The sequence below is a fragment of the Hemitrygon akajei genome, chromosome 9 (assembly GCF_048418815.1).
Source record: "Hemitrygon akajei chromosome 9, sHemAka1.3, whole genome shotgun sequence".
NCBI lineage: Eukaryota > Metazoa > Chordata > Chondrichthyes > Myliobatiformes > Dasyatidae > Hemitrygon > Hemitrygon akajei.
The window spans coordinates 88980885-89006848 of record NC_133132.1 but is presented as its reverse complement, the minus strand read 5'-3'; the positions used below and the strand labels follow the sequence as shown (position 1 = coordinate 89006848).

Here is a 25964-nt window from a genome sequence, read left to right as displayed (position 1 = left end):
ATGCTGCTTTGCTGAATGTTTCCAGTATTCTGCTTTCATTTCTGAGGAACTGGACTCACAGCTGACCTTGAAACAAACATCCATAATGATTTAGTAGCCCCTGAGGCACATGTTTTCTCCTTTATCGTATTACATTTGTCAACTGCCTTTACTAAGGATCATTAGTATTTAGCAAGACGCTGAGCTTCCCATCATATTAAGGAATCCTTGAGAGACAAGCAGCCATGTAAAAAGCACCAACTTTTATCTTTCATTAACCATTTTACAGAAAGTGAAATAAAGGGAAGGTTATACACCTTCCTTCCAGGTGAGGCGACACTTCACCTATGAGTCAGCTAGTGTGGTATACTGCGTCCGGTGCTCCCAGTGTGGCCTTTTATATATTAGTGATACCCGATGCAGACTGGGAGAGACTGTTTCGCTGAACACCTACGTACGCTCTGTCCGCCAGAGAAAGCAGGATCTCCCAGTGGCCACACATTTTAATTTCATGTCCCATTCCCATTCTGATATGTCTATCCATGGCTTCCTCTACTGTCAAGACGAAGCCACACTCAGGTTGGATGAACAACACTTTATATACCGGCTGGGTAGCCTCCAACCTGATGGCATGAACATTGACTTCTCTAATTTCTGTTAATGCTCCTCCTCCCCTTCTTGCCCCATCCCTGATTTATTTATTCCCTCCCACCTCTCTCTCTTCCCATTACTCTTTGCCTGTTCTCCATCTCCCTCTGGTGCTCCCCTCCCCTGTTCTTTCTCCCAAGGCTTCCAGTCCCATGATCCTTTCCCTTCTCCAGCTCTGTATCCCTTTTGCCAATCACCTTTCCAGCTCTTGGCTTCACCCCACCCCCTCTGGTCTTCTATCATTTCAGATTTCCGTCTCCCCCTCCTACTTTCAAATCTCTTACTATCTTTTATTTCAGTTAGTCCTGATGAAGGGTCTCAGCCTGAAATGTCAACATTGCTTCTTCCTATAGATGCTGCCTGGCCTGCTGCGTTCTACCAGCATTTTGTGTGTGTTGATACATGGGAGTTTTGGGATATGGACAGTCCCCAGTTATGACATGGTTCTGTTCCTGAGAACTGCTCGCAATCTGAATTGTTTGTAAATTGAAAATGAACAAAAACAGTATGCTGAAGAGGACTGCAGAAACAACTGAGAAGAGAGCAAGGTGAGGGAAGAACTGCTCTGGCTTCACTGATTCAGTGGGCAAGTGAGTTAGTCTGCTCAGCTCAGCACTCCCAGCTCTGCTCACAGAAGTGCCCAGTTCCCACCCAGCAAAAGATGCCTGCAGCCCTGCAACATCTAGCAAATCCATCCTGTTGGTCTCCTAAGCACTTAAATATAGACAGTCCATAAGAAGGGCATTCGTAATCTGGGGAAATCCTGCAAACAATGAAGTATTAAACAACAAGGAAAACCAAAACTTTAAAAATCATGAGCACTACATGTTATACTGAGGGTGGAACAATTCAAATGCAAAGAAACAACTGTCAGAATTTGAAAGGTTGCACCTATGTCTTAATATATCATTAAAAAGTCAATAAAAACTTGCCATTTATAGCAAGAATAGAGTACTTTCAGTGAATCTAGATGCTGCCCTGCATCCACTGCAAAATTTAAATAAATTTACCATTGAGGAATTAGGGTATTCTGATGTCTAGTTCTGCCAATGTGAAGATTACATGTTCTTCCTGTATCTGCAAGTGTTTCCTCCATGTGCTCTGGCTTCCTCATACACCCCACAAATGATAAATGAGATTAGTGTGGGTTAAGTATACTGAATGCTTCATGATTTAATATACATTTACTGGATGAAGGCGGATTTTCTATGCCATCACTAAAAACAATTTGTAATTTATTCTTGCAGCTAGGCACATGACAATGGCTGTGGATGCTGTTGATTTCATGGGGGTAAAGGAGGTGATACACACAGTTCCATGATTTGCGAATTCAATGCAAGTAAATAAAAATTCTTGAAAATACATTAAGGTTAAACATTTTTCATTTAATGCATTAGTAAGGAAATAGTAGGAATTAGCATATTCTATCAGCAATTAACAAGAAAAATTACAAAGACTACAAACTTAATGCTTACTGCATCAGAAATGCCACAGTGGTGTTAAGTACATTTCCATGCCACCTTATTGTGACAGTAAATCATCTGCAGGTGGATTATAGGCAATTGTGAAGGATTGGATTGCACTTCTAAAACAGATAATGGGACACCAAAATTTTGAAATAAGGGCATGCAATTAATCTGATTTTAATAAATGAGAAATTCTGCAGATGTTGGATAGCCAAAGCAACACACACAAAATGCTAGAGGAACTCAGAAGGTTAAGCAGAATCTGTGGAAATGATGAACAGCCAATGTATTAGGCTAAGACTCTTTCAGGACTGGAAAGAAAGGGGGAAGATGACAAAATAAAAAGGTGAGAGGATGGGAAGGAGGATAGCTGAAAGGTGATAAGTGAAGCCAAGGGGGTAGAAAAGGTAACGGGTGGAGAGGACAGAATCTGACAGGAGAGTGAACCATTAGAGAAAGGGAAGGAGGAAGGGGACCCAGGGGAGGTGACAGGGAGTGAGAAGAGGTAAAGGTCCAAAGTGATGCATAGAAGAGGGGAGGGAATTTTTTTTCCAAACTGGAAGGAGAAATTGATATTCAGCAAATCAGCTTGGAGACTACCCAGCACGTGTTGCTTCTCTGCAGTGAGGGCGGTGCTATCTTTCCCTAATTTATGACAGGTCACACCAATGTACAGGAGGCCACTTCTGGTGCACTGAGCACAACAGACAACCCAAGCAGATTCACAGGTGAAGTGCTGCCTCACCTGGAAAGACTGTTTGGGGCCCAAAATGGAGATAAGGGAGGAGATGAATGAGCAGATGAAACACTTTGGCTGCTTGCAGTGATAAAAGTGTTGGGAGGGAGATTAGTGGGGAGGGACAAATGGACAAGGGAATCATGGAGAGATGCTGCTAAGTGGAGCAGGGTAGGGGAGGTAAAGATATGTATGGTGCTAAGATTCCTTTGGAGATGGTCTAAGTTGTGGAAAATGATGCGTTGTGAATAAAATAAATCTGCCATAACATTGTATGCCTCATTGAAATACATGCTTCAATTGGTTAATCATTTTTCTTCATTAAAATCCTCTTCCATCATATGTTGGCCCAAAGACCTCAGCCCCTCCCCTCTCAGTCACATGAATTTAGAATCTTACATCAGCCTTAACGGCAATTCATGCTGAAGTATTACTTTATCCAAAAAGAGTATGGATCCAGATGAATTAAATATGTAAAAGATTAGCCAAATTTTACACACCAATATTGGTCTTCATTTGATTGTTTAGTACCTGTAAATAATCACCAAATGTTGACTACAAATCTTAAATTCCAAACTCTGTGCACAATCCACTCTTTCATGCTGCATTGTCAAGTTATTACAGTACCTATAAAAAGTATTCACCCACCCTTGGAAGTTTCCATGTTTTATTGTTTTACAACTGTAAAGGTGGGGTTTCTTTTTCTTTGTTACTGCGTATGTTAATCAAAATGGCTTCTTTGTTTTGGTAAAAGTAGGAATGCTTCTTTGTTGCGAGAGAGTGCTGGAAGCTTGTTTGGGTTAAAATTTACTGATAACGAGAATTGTATTCCTTTGTTAACCAACTGGGATTAATGTTGTTCTTTCTTCTGAGTCTGTAAGCTATTGTTGGCGGGCTTTTGGGGAGATCGGCGCGAGGGGGTGAGAGAGAGAGGACGCGATGTTGTAAACTGGGCGAGGAATGGACCCCAAGCAGGGGGTCCGAAGCCAGGAGGTACCCTGAGGAGAGGAGATGAGGATAGATGTGCTTGGTTGACCACTTCGGGTGGTCCTGAGCTGCGAGTCGAGGAGTTCGGAGGGGATCGAATGGTGGCCAGAAGACTTCAGTAATTGAGCTCCAATGGTTGTGCACGAAGTGGTTTGGACTTTGATAAGTTTGCCGCCTTTTCTTTTTTTTCTTTTCCTTCATGTATACTGTATCGTTATTAATTACTTAATTATAGTAATCTTTATAAACTGTAGTCATTTAATCGCATATGGTGTCCTGTTTGTTCTTTGGCGAGGCGGGGACATCACACAGCATCCACACAAGCTGATTACCCAGTTTGGCGGGGCCGAAGGCTGCTCCCCCTAGACGAGAATGAGCTGAGCGAGCCTGAGGCGACCCAGGGGGTTACACAACATTGAATCACAGTGGATTTAATTTGGCGTTTTTTTTTCATACTGATCAACAGAAAAAGACTCCTTCTTGTCAAAGTGAAAACAGATCTCTACAAAGTGACCTAAATTAATTACAAATGTAAACCACAAAATAATTGATTGCATAAGTATTCACCACCTCCCCCGCCCCCTTCAAGTCAGTATTTAGTAGATCTATTTTTGGTAGCAATTACATCCTTGAGTCTGTGTGGATAGGTCTCAAACAGCTTTGCAAATCTGGACACTGCAATTTTCTCCATTCTTCTTCAAAACCTGCTTAAGCTCTGTCAGAGTACATGGGGATCATGAGTGAACAGCCCTTTTCAAGTCCAGCCACAAATTCTCAATTGGACTGAGGTCTGGACTCTAGCTTGGCCACTCCAGGACATTAACTTGGTTGTATTTAAGCCATTCCTGTGTAGTTTTGGCTTTATCCTTGGGATCACTGTCTTGCTGGAAAACAAATCTTTTCTCAAGTTGCAGTTCTCTTGCAGACTGCAACAGATTTTCCTCCAGGATTTCCCTGTATTTTGCTGCATTCATTTCACCCTTTACCTTCACAAGCCTTCAAGGGCCTGCTGCAATGAAGCATCCCCACAGCATGATGCAGCCACCACAGTAGTGATGATGTATTTTTGATGATCTGCAGTGACTGGCTGACACCAAATACAGCGTTTGGTCTGATAGCCAAAAAGCTCAATTTTGGTTTCCACAGACCATAGAATCTCCTTCCAGCTGACTTCAGCTGTATCCCACATGCTTTCTGGCAAACTAGCTGAGGTTTCATGTGAGTTTTTTTTCCCAGTGGCACTCTCTTTGCCACTCTCCCATAAAGCTGAAACACCCGGTCAACAATTATTGTATGCACAGTCTCTCCAATCTAAGCCACTGAAGCTTGTAACTCCTCCAGAGTTGTCATTGGTCACTTGATGGCCTCCCTCACTAGTCCCCTTGTCGCACTGTCACTCAGTTTTTGAGGAAAGTCTGCTCAAGACAGATTCACAGCTGTGCCATTTTCTTTACATTTCTTGATGATTGACTTAACTGTACTCCAACAGATACTCAGTGACTTGGAAATTTTCTTGTATCCATCTCCTGACTTGTACTTTTCAATAATCTTTTTGTGGTGTTGCTTGCAATGTTTTTGTGCCTTCATGGTGTAGTTTTTGCCAGGAGACTGACTGCCCAGTAGTTGGACCTTCCAGATACAGGTGTACTTTTATTACAATCAATTGAAACACCTCGACTGCACACAAGTCTCCCAAAAACAGACCACAGTTTAACTAAGTGTGACTTTTAAAACCAATTGGCTGCATCAGTGATGATTTGGTGTCATATTAAGGGGGGGGGGGGGGTGGTGAATACTTATGCAATCAATTATTGTGTTTTATATTTGTAACTAATTTAAATGACAGTAGAGATACGTTTTCACTCAGACACAAAACAGTCTTTCTAAGTTGATCAGTGTCAAAAAAGCGAAATTAAATCCACCGTGATTATGTATTGTAAAACAATAAAATATGACAGCTTCCAAGAGTGTGAATACTTTTTATAGGCACTGTACATTGCATTTTTACTTCCTTCTTGGTAATATGGCTTCATGTACAAGGGCTTACTATATCTAGATGAAAAAAATGAAGCATCAAGGCAAAGAAAACTACAAGCAAAGTGATGAAAAATGGTATTAATACAGATAAGTAGTTAATAGATAGCATAACAATTGCCAGTCTTGAATGCTTATCTACACTAATTATCATGTTCCAGCACACCATCTCAACAGTGGGCTGAAGGGCCTGTGTTGGCCAGCACACAATATGCTGCAGGAACTCAGCAAGGAGGGAAATGAACAGTTGCCACATTTCAGGGTGAGCCCCTTCATCAGGACTGGAAAGGAAGGGGGCAGAAGCCAAAATAATGCAAGGAGAAGGGAAAGAGTACAAACCGACAGGTGATAGTTGAGACCAAGTGAAGGGGAAGGTGGGTAGGCGGGGGAGAGTGATGATGTGAGAGGCTGGGAGATAATAAATGCAAGAGATAAGGGGCTGAAGGAGGAATCTGCCAGGACATACAGTGGAATAAAGGGTAGGATATGGGGACCAGAGACTAACCAAAAACACTGACTGGTTATTTCCCTCCATAGATGCTGTCTGACCTACTAACTTCTTCCAGTATTCTGTGCAAGTTATTCAAGTTTTCCAGCATCTACAGAACACCTTATGTCTCTGTGGGCCTATGTTTTACTCTGCGATTTCATGACACCTATGTTACTAGGCTACTGACTTTTATTCATTTAAATATTTACATATTTGCTCCATTAACAATATTTATTGACCCAATTTTCATGGAAGATCTCAGCTTCTCTGTTCTGCTGCTGAAATTTTCAGCATGTAGCATTTAATTTCATTATCTGTCTTGAATTTGTAATGTTATGTGTTGCTGGATTGTAACTCCACTGTCAGTTTGAACATTAATGAAGTCCAATTCCTACAAAGTTCAAAGCAAATTTATTATCTATGTCACCATATATACAATGAGATTCATTTACTTGCAGGCATTCACAGTATAACAAAGCAGCATAATATAATCAATGAAAAATTGCACACAAAGACTGACAATGAGCAAAAGAAGATAGTGAAAATACAAAAAGTAAAAGAATAAGATTGAGAACATGTGTTGTAGAGTTCTTGAAAGTGAGTCCACAGGTAATGTAAATCAGTATTGATGCCATGTTGGCAGCAGAATGGGTGATGACACTTGCCTGCTGCACACAGGACATCCTTAGGTTGTATTGGTTGTCAATGCAAATGACTCATTCACTGTATATTTTAATGTACATGTGATAGATAAATGAATCTGAATCTGGATTTTTTTTTCAGATCCTGATCTAAAATAGTAATTATTAAGGAATTAGTGATTATTGAAGCATTGCATTCCTTATTATTATTTTTGTTTTTGAAAGAGATGGAAGTAAACATTTTTTGTTATCAAGCCTGACCTGCAGAATTAATTTTGTACACCTAGTCTGCAAGGAGCAAGATCATGATGAATGGCAACATCCTAAGAATGGAAAGAACATAATGTAACCTATCAACTATTTTTACTCCCATGGTCTTGTGCTTTTTTAAAAATTGTAAACATGCTGGTTGTCACAAATGTGGTGGGCCAAAAGGCATGGCTCTAAGTAAATAAAACTCTAAGACCATGAATTATCAATGCAAAATGAATGTTCTACTTACGACTGCTTCCTAGCTCTTCAAAAAGAAATTTCACCTTTTCCCATTCTGTAGAGTTTTGATTTGCTGGAATATTCAAAGGAACAAAAGCACTACAATAGAAAAAAAGATTAACTTCAGACATTGCACTTACTTTACATAATGAACACCGTATGGTGTTCTAAAACGAACGTACATTTTATGAATATAAATAAAAGTGTCTCAAAGTGCCATGGATAATGGATTTAAAATTTATCTTTAATCTTTCAATTTCATTACTTCAATCACACAACTTAAAGATATTTGGGAAAACAATAATTAACAGGAACTAATTGTACAGAAACCTACATGGCATCAAATTTTAAAATTACATTTCAACAGAAAAAACTGTAGTGACCTCAGCTTTTGAAAAATCTACCCTGTACTACTGCAAAATAATTTGTACGTTATTAAAAGGAAACCATTTAAACTTAATCAAGCGCTATCCATAAAATTCTCAAAGCAGTGTGAAATAAAAGAATTCAATGGTAATTCTTTACATCCATTGGATCAATTGAAATCTAATGCATTTCATCAGACAAGGTTGAGAATGAGACTACAGTGTACATTTAAATAAAAACTTAAAAAACAATATCAAATTTGATTTATGTTCAAGAGAGTATTTAATTTCCTGAATTCAAGTCATTCATTGTAGTACTTTGCTCACTTTTCCTTTCATTGATTTCAGGACTATTGGGAGTGGTTTTTCAAATTGTCAAACACAAAGGAGAACACTCCCCAATTATTCAGTCCGTAACCATGCCCATTGATAATCCTTGTTAGTGTCATTCATTACATGATCTTGGAGCAACTGATCTTCAACATTTTCATAGAAATTGTGGCATGTATACCAAACTGAAAAAAATGAAGCTCCATGTCAGAAGAATAAGGTGCAGCAAAATAAATAAAATTCATAAGGGTGCAGCAAAAAAAAACACCAATGGGTGAAAATACAATAATCTTTAGAGATGACAGGACAAATCTGGAAAAGCAATAATAACAACAAAGTACTAAGCTCTACAAATAAAGACACAAGTTCAAAAACTGGAAAACAATGGTTAACCACTTAAAAAGTTAGAGCATCATATAATGGAACAATGTCAAGATTTTGGAAAGGATACAAAAGATACTTAACAAAATGTTGTATTAAAAAAATGAAGGAATGAGGGATTTCAATCAGAGGGAAAAGAAAAACTAGGGTTGTCCTGATGCACTTTCTGGCCCGAAACATTAATGACCCCCCCCCCCCCCCACTCACCACGGCCCAAGCAGTTTGTTCTTTTGACAATACTGTTATCACAATAGAGTTGTAGAGGTGTTCAAAACTTGGATAGTTTTTGAAAGGAGAAACTCAGGCATCTTCAACGTTCAAAGTAAATTTTGTTACCAAAGTACATATACATCACTTTATAAAACTCAGATATTTATTTTCTTGTGGACATGCACAACAAATTTGTAGAATAGTAACTATAACAGGAACAATGAAAAATCAGAATGCAGAAGATCACACGCTATGCAAATATAAATAAATAGTAATAAGTAACATGAATGTGAGGTAATGAGATAAAGTCATCAAAAGGAAATCATTGGTTGTAGAGACATTTCAATTATGGAGAGAGTGAATGTAATTGGCCCCTTTTATTCAAGAGCCTCATGGTTGATGGATAACAACTGCTCCTGAACCTGGTGGTGCAAGTCCCGGGGCCCTTGTACCTTCTACCTGATGACAGCGAGAAAAGACCGTGATCTGGATGGTGGGGATCTCAGGTGATGGATGCTGCTTTCCTATGACAGCTCAGAAGAGAAGTGAAGAGAACTTTAGTGGTGACAGGAAATTCCACAGTCAGAGGAACAGAAACGAGATTCCATGGGTGTGATAAAGACATCCAGATGGTATGTTTTCTCACAGGTGCCAGGGTCAGAGATATCTTGAATCAGGTCCATGGAATTCTCAAGGGGGAGGGCTTGAAGTCTTAGAACATATTGGCACCAATTACATAGGTCGGAAAGGTGAGCAAGTCCGAAGAGAGATTTTAGGGAACTAGATAGAAAGCTGAAAAGAAACAGGATCTTCTGGGTAGTAGTAATCTCTGGCTTGCTGCCCATACCACATGCCAGTGAAAATAAGAATGTGATTGTAGATTTTCACAAATATAATTGCAGAGGTATTTTATCTTTCAGAAAAGCCATGGCAACACATTTCTGAACACAAAGCATGCTATAAACCCTTTACGAAATTGCATTATCACATCAGAGCAGCCTCTTAAAGAGAAACCCCAACTCAATGTCAGTTTTTAATTATGTACTGCACATTTCCACCAATTATGTTACCCTATAGGACAATTTGGTAGATGGATACATAGCTAAAAAACTGGCAAATGGGGCAGGGGCTCAGATATATGGATCAATGGAATCTCCTCTGGGGATGGTATGACCTATACAAAACAGATGGGTTGTACAGCTGAATCCATAATGTAAGCCACCTTGATGACAATCGCCCAGTAGGCCTCACATCTGCAGTGATGAAATGCTTTGAGAGGTTGGTCATGATTAGCCTGAATTCCTGTCTCAGCCAGGACCGGGACCCATTGCAATTTGCCTATTGCCACAATAGGTCAACGCCAGACGCAATCTCAATGGCTCTTCACATGGCTTTAGACCACCTAGACAACACAAACACCTATGTCAGGATGCTGTTCATCAGAATTTAATACCATCATTCCCACAATCCTAATTGAGAAGTTGCAGAACCTGGCCCTCTGTACCTCCCTCTGCAACTGGATCTGTGTGGATTGGTGGTAACAGCTCCTCCTCACTGATGATCAACACTAGTGCACCTCAGGGGTGTGTGCTTAGCTCACTCCTCTGCTCTCTCTCTCTATAACCAAGAGTGTGTGGCTAGGCATAACTCAAACATCATCTATAAATTTACTGATGATATGACCATCATTGGCAAAATCTCAAATGGTGATGAGAGGGCATACAGGAGCGAGATATATTAACTAGCAGAGTGTGTCGCAGCAACAACCTGGCACTCAATGTCAGTAAGACGAAAGAGCTGACTGTAGACTTCAGGAAAGGTAAGACGAAGGAATCCTCAGAGGAATCAGAAGTGGAGTGAGTGAACAGTTTCAAGATTTCTGAGGATCAAACCTGGTCCCAACATATTGATGCAGTTATAAAGAAGGCAAGACAGTGACTATACTTCATTAGGCGTTTGAATAAATTTGGTATGTCAACAAATACACTCAAAAACTTCTGTAGATGTATCGTGGAGAGCATTCTGACAGGTTGCATCACTGTCTGGTTAAGTGGGTGGGGTACTACTACACAGGACCCAAAGAAGCTGCAGAGTTGCAAATTTAGGCGGCTCCATCTTGTGTACTAGCCTACAAAGTATCCAGAACATCTTCAAGGAGAGGTGTCTCAAAAAGGCAGTGTCCATTATTAAGGGCTTGCCCTTTACTCACTGTTACCATGTAGGAGGTACAGAAGCCTAAAGGCACACACTCAGTGATTCAGGAACAGCTTCTTCCCCTCTGCCATCCAATTCCTAAATGGACACTGACCCCTTGGACACTACCTTACTTTTTAAATATATGTTCATTTTTTGCATGTTTTAATCTATTCAATATACAGTACATATACTGTAAATCATTTATTTATTACTTTCTTTTCTTCTATTTTATGTACCTCAGTGAACTGCTGCTGCTAGGTTGACAAATTTCTCAATACATGCTGATGAGAATAAACCTGATTCTGATTCTGAAATTGCGGTCAACAAGATAAGTTGCAATGTAAAAGCAGACAAAAATCAAAGAGGGTAATGAATACAGGACTGAACCTATTATATATGTGAACACATGCAGTATAAAGAATAAGGTAAATGAACTTGTAGCACAGTTACAGATAGGCAAGTATGACATTGTGGGCATCACTGAACTGAGGCTGAAAGATGATTATAGCTGGGAGCTTAATATCCAAGGATGCACATTATGTCGAAAGGATGGCTTGGTAGGCAGGGGAGGCTCTGTCGGTAAAAAATGAAATCAAATCATTAGAAAAGGTGACATAGGATTCGAAGGTGTTGAATCATTGTGGGTAGAGCTAAGGAACTGCAAAGGCAAAAAGACCCTGATGGGAGTTATGTCAAGACCCTGGACAGTAGCAAGACGTGGGCTACAAACTATAATGGGAGACAAACAATGCATATTAAAAGGGCAATGTTACAATAGTCATGGGGGATTTCAATATGCATGTAGATTAGAAAAATCAGGTTGGTGCTGGAACCAAAAAGGGGGAATTTCGAGAACGCCTACAAGATGGCTTTTTAAGAGTAGCTCCTGGCAGGGGATCAGCTACTCTAGATTGGGTGTTGTGTAATGAACTGGAATTGACGAGAGGTCTCAAGATGGCGCTTACAGAGTAAACCGCTTTTAGGCTTTGCTCCAAACCTTTTACGTCTTTTTAACCTACAAACACCCCTTAAATGATCTTTCTATACTTATTCTAAAGGGGTCTAAACATACAGAATTTTTCTTTTTAACTATTTGAATTATTTTCAACTTGCTGAAATGTCTAAAGTAAAAGAATCGAAACAGACGAAAGAACCGATAACTTTAGAAACAATTGCGAAGCTTATAGAAGACAAATTTGAAGGACTGGAGAAAAAAATAACCGTAAAGCTCTCTGCGCTTGATGAGCGTTTAAAGTCATTCGAAGGAAAACTCCAAACACTTACACTGGAATCACAAAAACAACAAGCAAGTATTTTGGCTCTTGAAGAAGCCGCTCGCAAGAAAGATCGTATAATTGAAACTTTACAACAAGAGCAAACTTCGACTTCTCAACAGATGGATTGTTATAAATCTAAAATTACTGATCTTGAAAATCGCTCTCGAAGACAAAATCTTCAGTTAATTGGGATTCCGGAAAAATTTGAGAGCAGTGATCTTACCGTTTTCTTCTCTAAATTTCTAATGGATGTCTTTGGTTCAGATGTACTGGACTCTCCTCCGATAATCGACTGTGCACACCGTGTCTCCCATTTTCGGTCTGATTCAAGTTTGAAACCACGACATGTAATTCTCCGGATCCATTACCCTCATACCAAAGAGCGTCTGATTCGGGCGGCCCGGAAAAAGGGTATGATCAGCTTTCAAGAGTTTAAATTTCGTATTCTGGAAGATTATAGCCCTGAAGTCTTAAGGGCAAGAATGGCTTTTAGATCGGTTATGTCGAAAATTCACCAGAAAGGCTGCAAGCAAGCGCTGTTATTTCCAGCACACTTGAGAGTTACTCTTGATGACGGAACTTTTCGGCTGTTCAAATCTCCAGCGGATGCTCAAAGCTTTTTGGAACAATGACACTCTATTGGGTTGACTAATGTAATAATTAGTCTATAGATTTGGATCTTTTACAGAATGATGTTTGGTTTTTTTTTGGGTATGGCTTACATGTATTTTTTATACATGGTAAAAGCTCTTTTTTTCTTGGCTTATTTTGACTTTATTATTTTTCCATATTATTAATCTATTAGCTTTGAAAATAACTTATTAGGGTTTTTTTGTGTTTTTTTTAAGTTTGTATATGCTTTTTTATATTTTTAACATTTAAATATTAAGATTTAAAAAAAAATAAAATGTCATTTCTTCTTCCCGACAGACTTTAGTGCTTGGAACGTCACATCCGTTTTGATGTGCTTGAAAGTTTTAAACTCTCATTTAAAATACCAATCCAGTATTATTCATTTATGGGTTTTATCATTTTAATTTTTTTTAACCCTTTTGTATATATATATATATAATACTAATTTTATATTTTAACTTTTGTTATACCAACCCTTTCTTATAATGTGGGTTGTTTGTATTTTTTTCAACTTTTTTTTGTCTGAGTTCCCGTCTTAAGACATGGGGGTAATTTTAGTGTTAGATTGCCTGCATGCCTCTTTTTGGCTTTTTTCCTGGGGTTTTGATGGTGGAGGGAGGAGGATTCTCTTTTTTCTTTTCTTTTTGCTTAGTTTTATTTCATGGGCTTATATGAAACTACAAAAATGGTTGCAGTGCTGTGACTTCCGGTTTCTCCTTGAACTTACTTCCTTCTTCCGGGTTCATGAGTTCACTTTTTTTTTTAAACTTATGTGTTAACTGTAATAAATATTGTCAATATGGATAGGATTATTAATTTTGTTTCTTGGAATACTAATGATTTAAATCATCCGATCAAACGAAAAAAAATATTCAAAGTATTCCATAGAATGAATGCCAATGTTATTTTTGTGCAAGAGACTCATGTAAGGAAGGTGGATAGTCAACGCTTTTTTAGGTTTTGGAAGGGCCAACAGTATCACTCAAATTCAAATTTTTTTACCTTTAATTGACCAAATTAAGCAACTTGCTATTAGGTGGTCTCCACTATCTTTGTCATTGGTTGGCAGAGTTAATGCTATTAAGATGATGATACTACCTAAATTTTTATATTTATTTCAAGCATTACCAATTTTTATTCCTAAATCTTTTTTTGATACTGTTGACTCTAAAATATCTTCTTATTTGTGGCAGAACAAAAATCCTAGACTAGGCAAAAAATATTTACAGAAGCCTAAGAAGGAGGGCGGCTTGGCTCTACCAAACTTAAGATTTTACTATTGGGCAGTTAATATACGGTATTTAATATTCTGGACACAAGAATTGACTATAGCTGCTTGCCCACAATGGGTAAATTTGGAATGTAAATCTGTGCAAGATTTTTCACTGATTTCAATCTTAGGATCTTCACTTCCTTTTTCTTTATTCAAATTGAATAAACAGATAACTAATCCCAAAGTCAAATATACATTACGAATTTGGTTTCAAATTCGTAAATTTTTTGGTTTCAATGAGTTTATTTTATCATGTCCTATAATGTCTAACTATTTCTTTCGGCCTTCATCTATGGATCAAGCTTTTCTTTTATGGAAAACAAAAGGTATAACATGTTTTCGTGATCTGTTTTTGGATGATAACATTATGTCCTAATAAATATAATTTACCTAAAACCCATCTTTTTTTAGATATTTGCAAGTCAGAAATTTCTTGTATAATGAATTAAAGTCTTTTTTGAAAGAATGTTCATTGGACATTACAGAAAGAATTTTAGCCCTCAATCCTTGTCAAAAGGGTTTAGTAGCTATCATTTATAATATGATTATGAATGTACAGCCAGATGTATCAGAAAAAATTAAAAAGGAATGGCAAGAAGAATTGCATTGTCCTATATCCACTGAGCAATGGGAAAAAAATTTATTATTGGTAAATTCGTCCTCTATTTGTGCTAAACATGCCCTAATACAATTTAAGGTTGTACATAGAGCTCATATGTCTAAGGATAAACTTGCTCAATTTTATTCTCATGTTAATTCAACCTGTGACAGATGTCATTCTGATGTTGCTTCATTGACTCATATGTTCTGGTCTTGTCCTTGTTTACAAAATTATTGGAAAGATATTTTTAATATTATTTCAAGAATTTTAAATATCAATTTCCAACCGCATCCTTTTACTGCAATTTTCGGTTTACCAATGATGGATAATAACCATTTATCTGCTTCATCTCAACGAATGATTGCATTTGTTACATTAATGTCTAGAAGATCTATTTTACTGAATTGGAAAGAAATTAATCCTCCAACTGTATTTCAGTGGTTTTCTCAAACTATCTCTTGTTTGAGTTTAGAAAAAATTAGAAGCGTGGTTTTTGATTCTTCAGTTAAATTTGAAGAAACTTGGAGACCATTTATTCAACATTTTCATATGAGTTAAATGGTCTTTTCCTAAACCTTACTTTTATTATCCTTGATTATTTGGATGGAGGTTCGGAGTTATTGGCACTACTGTATGTATTTAACATTATATACCGTAGATGTCGGATTATAAGCCGCTACTTTTTTCCCACATTTTGAACAGCTTTGAACACTGCGGCCTTTACTACGGTGCGGCTAATGCATGATTTTTTTCATGCCGCCAAAAACATTTTGCCTCATAACAGTAGACCAATAAAATTGATGAGTAGTTCACAGAGGTCCAATGAAATTGTACGATAAATCAAGCGCACTTTCACAATTAAATTATTGTAAATCAGTCATTTGTACTCACCCTCATCAACATGGAAAACACTCGAAGAAAAGCATTGTGCTGCCTTTATGGCAGTTATTTAGTTTATAATATTTTCGCTTAGTAATTCATTTTCTAGTTAAAGTTAGAAGTGTTTTAATTATATTTGTTTTCTGTACTACATCGCGGGATGCTATGACGTCACACCCGGTTTCGCCGCGTCTTGTGGGAAAAATACCAGTTTGCGATAAACGGGATGGAGGGGGCGAGCACATCACGCGAGCGGCATTGGATCTGAGCGAACGCTGCTTTTAAGTTAAAGGCGATCAATAACTTTTCCTGGTAGGCTGCAGTATATATATTTTTTACCAGTCGTTAGGAGATATTGGAATGTTGTTCAGTAAAAAAGTATACGCAACGTATATTTAAAAGAAGCTGCGTTACAGGCACGGTTCGAAAAAAAGCATTTGCAATATGTATTTGTTTATGTTACCATATGGATTTAATTAAAAGTTAAAAAATCCTCACGTGTAATATCTTTCTGTGTAAATATCTCATATTACAACGTGGGACACCTGCGGCCGAAAATCCGGTGCGGCCTAAAATCCGGTGCGGCCTGTACAAGTACAAAATTGATTTTCTTTCTAAAATTAGAGCCAGCGGCTTTTAATCAGGTGCGCTCTGTAGTCCGGAATCTACGGTAATGGCCCATGTTGGTTAGTTTTTTTTCTCTTTTTTTGGTTTTTTTTTTTCTCTTTTTCTGTTTCTTTTACATAAATACTGTTTTGGGAGGCCTTATATATTGATTATTATATATCTGATTGTCTATTTAAACTATTAATTATGTATTCTCAAACGCTCTGTATTCATATTTCATCTATGTTTTTCTTAAAATTAATAAAAATATTTTTTTTAAAAAGAAAGAAAAGGAATTGACAAGAGAACTTAAGGTAAAGGGAACTTTTGGAGCCATTGATCATAATATGACAGAAGTCATCCCGCAATTTGAGGAAAAGCTAAAGTCAGATGTTTCAGTATTACAGTGGAGTAAACGGAATTACAGAGGCATGAAAGAGAAGCTGGCTTAGAGTGATTGGAACAGTACACCAGCAGGGATAACAGCAGAGCAGCAAGGTTGGAATATCTGGAAGCAATTCTGAAAGTGCAGGACATATACATCCCAAAGTGTAAGCAGTATTCTAAAGCTAAGATGATACAACCGTGGCTGACAAGAGAAGTCAAATCCAAAATAAAAGCTAAAGAAAGGACATAGTCGTTAGAGGATTGGGAAGCTTTTAAAAACCAACAGAAGGCAACTAAATAAAGTCATAAAAAAAGGAAAAGATGGAATACGAACGCAATAATATTGAGGATACCATAAGTTTCTTCCAATATACAAAATGTAAAGAGAGGCAAGAGGAGATATTGGAGTGGAGGAAAATGATGCTGGCGAGGCAGTAATGGGAGACAAGGAAATAGTGGATGAATTGATTAAGTATTTTGTACCAGTTTTCACTGTGGAAGACAACAGTAGTATGGTGGAAGTTCGAGAAGTCAAGGGGTAGGAGTGTGTGAATTTATCATTACAAGAGCGAAGGTTCTTGGGAAACTGAAAGGTCTGAAGGTAGATGAGCCACCAGGGCCAGATGGCATAATAGACAAATATAGAAACATAGAAAATCTACAGCACAATACAGGCCCTTTGGCCCACAATGCTGTGCCGAATATGTACTTACTTTAGAAATTACCTATCTAAGCTCCATGTACCTATCCAGGAGTCTCTTAAAAGACCCTATCGTATCCACCTCCACCACCATCTCCAACAGCCCACTGCACGTACTCAGCACTCTCTGCGTAAAAAAACTTAACCAACATCTTCTCTGTACCTATTTCCAAGCACCTTAATACTGTGCCCTCTAGTGCTAGCAATTTCAGCCCTAGGAAAGAGCCTCTGACTATCCACACAATCAATGCCTCAAAGGATTCTGAAAGAGGTGGCTGCAGAGACTATGGAGGCATTAGCAATGATATTTCAGGAATCACTCGATTCTAGAATGGCTCCAGAGGAATGAAAAATTGCAAATGTTGCTCCATTCTTTAAGAAAGGAGACCGGCCAAAGAAAATAAATTATAGGTCAGTTAGTCTAATTTCAGGGGTTGAGAAGACATCGGAGCTGATTGTTCAGGAAAGATGTGGTGTTGGCCATGGAGAATTTAAAATATGTAAGAAAATGTCGAACTCAAATGGGTCAAGGATAGTGGAAACAGACAAATCACTGTCTTTGTTCCTGTCGTGTGCTTGGAGATGAAGTCTGCCATTTTGTGGAACTGTTTTACATCCTCCATTTTGCGAGATGAAGTTGCTTTCCTTTCTGTTTTAAAGTAGACACAATGATGTTTCAGGTAATATGCTGAACTAGAGATCATTTCCAAAGAAGTTACTTGTGAGGTGTTCTTTGATACAAAATATGCAGTGTTATGAATGTCAGGGTTGGTGCCTGCCTGGAGTGATTTGAGCTGGTTACTGAAGAGGACCAACAGCCATAAATTACTGATTGTCACTTGCTGGGAAGAGGGCAATAAATGGATGCTGGCTTGGCACAGAGCCAATAAAAAGGTATTAAAGGTCAATCAGATGACCTACAGTCAATGACACTGGAATGCAATATTTGAATTAGTAAGGAACGAGTATAGAAGTGTGTTATCAGCGGTAACTCTCTCAAGAGACCCATCATCACAAGAAAGAACTGCCCATGCCAAGGGCTGGGTGAAGAAAGGATCGATCATCTAGCCAAAAGATATCCCCTATTTCAGTGTTATAAAATTGGAAAAGTGGTCTGAGAAGGTACTGGTATGCTGAGAACAGTAGAATTCATGTTCTAAGCTGTTGGCCCGGGATCAACATAGTTACGTTGTTGTTTGTACTGAGACAAAGTGGGAGCTTCAATTAATTATGTGTTGCATAGTAAATTTCCTAACCTAGTTCTGTTGACGAAAGATCAACAGTGGTTTCAGGGTCATTGATAGCACGATAAAACTGTCCATAGTCAGCATGGTTTCCTTCAGGGCAAATCTGGCCTGACAAATCTTTTGCAATTCTTTGAAGAAATAACAAGCAGGATAGACAAAGGAGAATTGGTAGATGTTTTATACTTGGATTTTCAGAAGGCCTTTGACAAGATGTCATACATGAGGCTGCTTAACAAGTTAGGAGCCCATGGTATTACAGCAAAGATACTACCATGGATAAAGCAGTGGGCTGCTGGTGACTAGTGGTGTTTCACAGCACTCTGTGCTGGGAGCACTTCTTTTTATTTTAATATATCAGTGATTTGGATGATGGAATTGATAGCTTTGCTGCAAAGTTTGTAAATAATACAAAGGTAGCTGGAGAGGCAGTTAGTTTTGAGGAAGCAGAAATACTACAGAAGGACTTTGACAGATTAGAAGAATGAGCAAAGAAGTGGCAAGTGGAATATAGTGTCGGGTGGTGTATGGTCATGCACTTTGGTAGAAGAAATGCAAGGGCTAACTACTTTTTAAATGAAGACAAAATTCAAAAATCTGAGGGGCAAAGAGACTAGGGACTCCTTGTGAAGGATTCCCTAAATGTTTATTTGCAGGTTAAGTCAGTGGTGAGGAAAGCAGTGGAGGCCAATTCTCTGGATGCTTTCAAGAAGGAGCTGGATAGGTATCTTATGGATAGGGGAATCAAGGGATATGGGGACAAGGCAGGAACCGGGTATTGATAGTAGATGATCAGCCATGATCTCAGAATGGCAGTGCGGGCTCAAAGGGCCGAATGGTCTACTTCTGCACCTATTGTCTATTGTCAAATGTGATATTAGCATTCATTTCGAGAGGACTAGAATATAAATGCAAGGATGTAATGTTGAGACTTTATAAAGCACTGGTAAGGCCTCACTTGGAGTATTGTGAGCAGTTCTGGGCTCTGATCAAACACTGATCCTGGGGGTTCAGCTCAAAGCTGAAAACCCTGACTGATCAAACAAAACTGTTACAGAAACAGCAATGAAGAATCCTTTTACATCTATATGAGACGGTATTTCTGAGGCTCCACCCGGGACTTGCATGGCTGACAACTGTGAAAACCAAGGGGAAGTTACTGGCTTCCCTGAACACCACTGGAGATGGAAGACCTTCACTGTTGCCCTAAACACCAGCAGCATAATGGATGAAAACTGGGAAGGAGGAGGAGCATAACCTTAGGGAGAGAGGGGAAAATCTTAAAAGGGACTTGAGGGCCAACTTTTTCCAAGCAATGCAGCAAGTATACTGAACAAACTGACACAGGAACTTGTTGAGACAGGAACAGCAATAGCATTTAAGAAGCACTTGGGTAGGTACATGGAGGGGCAGGGCTTGGAGGGATATAGGCCAAATAAAGGAAACTGGAACTAGCTGGTGGGCACTGTGGTCGACATGGACTTTACGTACTGTTGTCACCTGCAAAGTTTTGAATTGTTGCCAGCTTAGAGTAATATTACTACCACAGGTTCCCTTCCAAGTCACACAACATCCCAAACCTGGAAACATATAGCTATTCCTAAATTGTTGTTACAACCAGCCTTGAGTGATAACTTTTGCTAGCAGGACTACAGCAGTTCAAGATAGCTCACCATATCTTTCCCAAGGTGCAATTAAGGGATAAATAATAAATGCAGGTTATGCCAGTGATGCACCATCAATAACTCTCGGAGACGGGAGGCAAACGATAGGCTTTTATTAGCTGCAAAAGTGACCACAGCATCTTGGAGATTGAGGGAGGAGCAGTGCCTCCAATTGCCTTTATACAGGGGTCTGTGGGAGGAGCCACAGGAGCAGTCAGCAGAGGGGCGTGTCCAGACAGGTATACACATAGTTTACCACTACCAGCCATGTTCATATCCTGAAAAATTAACATGTCATAAAGCAGCATTGGGGTAGACAAAGACTGATACCAAGGGGTATAAAAGGGTAATGTTCTGATGTTTTTAGATTTCTTTACTAATCATTGAATGTGTACAAATGGTTTAGAATATTGACAAGTGGCTGTCTTTTATTCTTTCTTAGCAAACATTCTGATAAAGAGGGAAAGCAATGCAACAGTTTTGTTCATTCAAACTGTAGGTTAGACAGCTGTTTACGTCACCATCTATCTTCCTTCTTCTCTCTACCTCAAGCTCCACAGTTGCTGGTTAGAGCTAAGCCTGCATTATTGAAGCAGACCAAAAAACAAAACTTGACTTCTGCTTTGCTTTATGCTAAGTTCTCTACTAGAGCGATTCAGCAATTAAACTATTGGTTGAAGCTATTAATCAATCACTCTGAGCTGCAGACAGCAGGACAGTCACCATGAAAGAGACTTTCAAAATAATCTTCAAGCTTGTCAATAACAAACACAAGAAGCAGATGAAAATAGGAACAGGAACAGACCACAGTGCCCTATCAGCATGCTGTGCAACTTGACACAATCAGCTTATATGCTGATCCCAACTCACCTGTGCCAGTTCTTTTTCTCTCTCTTTCAAATATATACATCAACCTCCACCTTAAATACATCTAATGATCTGGCCTCTACCACCTTCAGGGTAGAGAGATTCACTAACTTTTGAGAGAAGAATTTTTCTAATCACTTCAGTTTTAAATAATCTCCACCTATTTCGTGGCTATGCCCACATTGTGACTCTCCAACTAGTGAAAACATATCAGTATCCATCCTGTTAAACTTCCTTAGGATCTTACATATTTCAATTAGCTTATAAGAACATAAGAGATAGGAGCAGGAGTAGACCAATCGGCCCCTCAAGCCTGCTCCGCCATTCAACAAGATCATGGCTGATCCAATCTTAACTCTAGTTTTCACAAAAAACTGAGTTATACCTCAGTCTTCTAAGCTCCACAGAATACAGAATTAAACTGCTTGAAGTGGGGCTTGGGAGCCTGATCTGTTTTGCTCTGATTTTGGGCAGGAGGAGGGATTTTGGGGGGTTGATGATTGCGCTGCCATTCTTTACTTTCTTGATTTTCCAGCTACACAGAGAACTGAAGAATTTCAAAGTTGAATACTTTGATAATAAATGAACCTTTGCCTACCCTCTCATGTCAGGAATAATCCTGATGAATCTCATTGGATTGCCCCAAGCTACCATATCCTTTTCTTCAATAAGATGACCAAAACTGTAGATCAAATTCCAGGAATGGCTTCACCAACATCTATACAACTGGCACAAAACCTGCTCCATTGCTTAAACTCTGACCCATTCACAATAAAATCTAGCATGTTGTTTGACTTCCCAACTTTGTACTTGCCTGCTAACCTTTTATAATTCATGAACTAGAATACCTAGAACCCTCAATCTTTGTACTTTAACAATTTGCCTCTATTTAGATATAAACACTCCTTGTGATCCCTGTCAAAGAGAATTTCCTACATTAAACTATTTGCCAGGTTTTCACCACTCAGTCTATCTGTATCCCATCATGGCAGTTAGTGCAATACTGTTACAGCTCGGGGTGTGGAGTTTGGAGTTCAATTCCAGGGACCTCTGTACATTCTCTTCGTGGAATGCATGGATGTTCTCTGGGTCCTCTGGTTTTCTCCTACATTCTAAAGATGTAAGGGTTGATTAATTTGTCATTATAAGCTGTCCCATGATTAGATTAGGGTTAAATCAGGGTTGTTGTGGGTAGCTGGGTAGTGCTGCTCGAAGGGCCTATTCTGTGCTATATAGGTAAAGAAATTTAAAAAAAGCAAAATCATCAAGTCTTCTTCAAAATGCCCTTCTGCCTTATTTTATATTGGTAAATTTGGAAATTATAAATTTCTTTCCTTTCTACGATCATTAGTAGAAATATTAAATTATTGGGAGCAAAGAACAGATCCCTGAGGCATTCAAGTAGAGATGTTCCTCCGGTTATTCCAAGTTTTTCCTTTCTTCAGTGTAACAACCAATTTTCAATCCATGTTTAATACCCCGGTTACGAACATGTTTTATTGTATTACTACAGTTATGCTGTTGGGTATTTTATTTATTGCAGATCTTATGTAAAATGCAAAATTTTCTGTTAATTAAATTTCTAGTCTAGTATTTTGTTTTCTGTTAAGATAATGAGTCATTTGGTTAGCTTAGGAATGCTGTATCAGCAAATTACGTTTGTCTTGATAACATTCTATCCAATGGGATGCCACAAAACATTCAAGAGAGATGGGTGACATGCAATTTCTAGGAGAACATGGGTTTTTGGGGGTCTCTTTTGCTGGAGTTGGGGGGGACAAGTGAGGTGCTGAAAGGAGCACAATGGAAGATGCCTAGGGAACCCCTCCTGAAGGACAGACACTGTTGTAAGAAATTCTTTGTGCAGCCAAATGGTTCCACAGATTAAGTGCCAATACTCAACTAGTTAGCCAGTTAGTTCATAATGGACTTAGAGGAAAGTTCAAATCATGGCCGGTGCTTTTCACGCAGAAAGTGGGTTCAGCGCCAAGAGCAATTAAAGTGAAGTGCACAACTACCCAGCTCCAACATTTATGGGCACATATTATAGACTGGTTTAACTGTAATGGGTCTTTTTCTGTTAACTGTCTGTTAAAGTTGAAATATTTCCAAATATACTTCCACTTAAGTTTATGCCAGTATAAGTTCTGTTATTTCATGGAGAACAATAACTTCTGCACAGAGCAGTATTTATACAGCATTCACCATAATTTTCATTCCCCTAATGGAACATTCCAACTTTACTGTTTGTGTTGAACCTAAATCTTACTGACCCTAGATGTGTGTTATTTGTTGGAAATGACTCATTACTCATGCATTGCTAAGTCAAATAGCTGTTAGTCGGATAGCTAACAAGCTTTTGTTATGAGCCATGGTGAGAGGGTTACACATGCTAACATATTTAATCCAATACATTGTGGTCTAACTTATGCACCATCCTCTGACATGGTACATTCTCAAATATCTTTTGGAAATCTAAATATACTGGACCTGCAAATTCTCCTCTATAAACACTGTGTCACAAACTCAAAGAATTTGAGTAAATATGTCAAACATGATTTAACTTCAGAATCTGGCTTACTGTCACTATCTTATATGAAGTGACATTGCTATCTGAGATTCTGTCAACAACAGTGATATCATCAGCAAATTTACAGATGGCATTTGAGCTCCATCTAGCCACACAGTCATGAGTGCAAAGGGAATAAAGCAATGGGCTAAGTATGTATCTAGATGTTATTACCAACCTGCACTGACAGTAGTCACAATTTAAATCAAATCTGTCATTCTACCATACTCATGAAAATAGCGAACAGTGTTTTCCGTGGCCAAGGTGCAAAACGCTGTATCAACAGTTACACACTGCACAAAGCACACACAAGATAGCAAGCATAAATGGTATTACAATCACACAATAAAAGAGACAAACTCATGCCATCAATCCACAGTCGACCACAATAGAGCCCGTCTTCTGCTGAGCAAATACAAATAACAAATCCAGTTGCAGGTGGAAGTACTGTGGTCCAAGATTTGTAGCTTGTTGATTAGTAATGAAGGGAAGATGGTTTTGAAAGCCAAGCTGCAATTGATAAACAGCAGCTGGACATTTATATTGCTGTTTTCCATTACTTTTCAGGACCTATCATGTAGTTATTTGGTATTTTCATCACTGAAAACCACCAATTTTTAATCCATGTGATCAAGTTAAGTATGTAACTCAACAATGCAATGCCAGTGAATAAAGCATTATAAAAAGGTATCATATTTCATGTGAGGAATTAAACTAAGAGGCTCCTTCCTATTCTTACCCAGCATTATGGTTTGTAAAGATGCACTGACTTTTCATAAAGTTTTGCCTAACATACCTCCCTTGAATTTTGCTGCAGATATTTTTGCAGCTAAAACTGTCAGCACAGGAGACTACATTTCAAATATGGACACATGCAAATACCAAATACTCAAAAAGACAGTACATAAATAACAAATAGAGGGTGCTATGACTGGACACTAAATTTGATTTTTGGAATGAGGCTAAATAGATAATGATAGAACACACTAGAAAGGGTACTTTGGCTAGAATTAAGTGATTAAACAATGAGGAAAAACTGTTAGTTGACGTTGTTTTTCTAAGAGCAGAGGCAGCTAAGGAAAATCTGACCTGTCTCCTCAAGTATCACAATTATAAAGGAACAGAGTAAATAATGAGAATTATTTTCTTTTGGCAGAGGTGTCTATAACCAGAAGTACGAGATTTCAAATAAAGAACCGATATTAAGACAGCAATTAAGGAAAAAAAAAATCATCCAGAGACTCAAGGGGGTAATAGAGACTAATTTTAGTAGTATTTAGATGAACATATAAATATCATTGTTTAAAACTCTATGGGCTAAGTGCTAGAAAATGGAAATTACATAAATTTTTGATGGCCAACACAGCCACAATGGGTGAAGGACCTGTTTCTGTGCAGTTTCACTGGGACTCTATTTAACTAACATTTTATCATTCCAAACATGAATGCATACTGCTCCAAAACTTTGCATCTTATTCTGAAAAACTTACCCAATTAAGAGAAGAATGGAGCAGACAAACACAAATCCCATGGTATACATCAATGCATTCTTCACTTGCTTTAAGAAACAATGTGAAAATAAGCAATAGTGTTGCATACATCCAATTTTATTACAGATAACACACAGCTTCCTTAAACCTAACATTTTGTCTAAAAGCATTTTATTTCAGTTCTGACAAGAATATCCATGTGCAATGTTACGCCTTCCCTTTTTCACGAGACTGCCAGGCTTGCTAAGTGGTTCCAAAATATTTGTTTTCAATTTCAGATTTACAGTACTTCAGATATACATTTTTTAATTTCCATTCAATTCCTTATCACATTACATATTAAGAATGTAGATAACTGTAGAAATAACATTCCAAGAGCTCAGATTTTTCGAGTGAAGGAATGATAGGAGACATTATTTCTTTTCCCAAATGAAAGATACAGTTTTCTTCAAATACCCAAAAGAACTCATTCTAATGCATAGGATAATAAAACACTCATTGGTAACACAATCCAGGAGCACTATATTCAATTTTCGTAGAAAGAAACTTTTTTCCAACAGCATGATTACACTACTCAGCTCTCACTAGTTTCACAGTAACTAAGTAGCACAATTGAGAGGCTGTGACCTGCATGGTGCCACATTGATCAATGCTGGGGCCCCAGCTATTCACAATCTAAATCAATTATAATGATAGATTATTTGTCTAAACTCATAAGATACAAAATTATGTGGCAGCATGGAATATGAAGAGATTACAGATGCTTCATGGGGATATAAACAGGTTAAGTAAATAGGCAAGGAAATGGCAGACGGAGTA

At 38.3% G+C, this 25964-nt stretch overlaps 1 protein-coding gene across 1 annotated transcript in view; it reads right to left on the bottom strand.

The window, feature by feature from the left end:
- Window positions 1–25964, bottom strand: part of lmbrd1 (LMBR1 domain containing 1) — a 184775-nt gene that overhangs the window by 74088 nt on the left and 84723 nt on the right. The window contains exons 5-6 of the mRNA XM_073056502.1: window positions 25146–25213; window positions 7484–7572 (exon numbers count right to left, since the gene is read on the bottom strand). Coding sequence (XP_072912603.1) covers window positions 7484–7572; window positions 25146–25213 — 157 coding nt within the window. The remainder of the gene's footprint in view (window positions 1–7483; window positions 7573–25145; window positions 25214–25964) is intronic.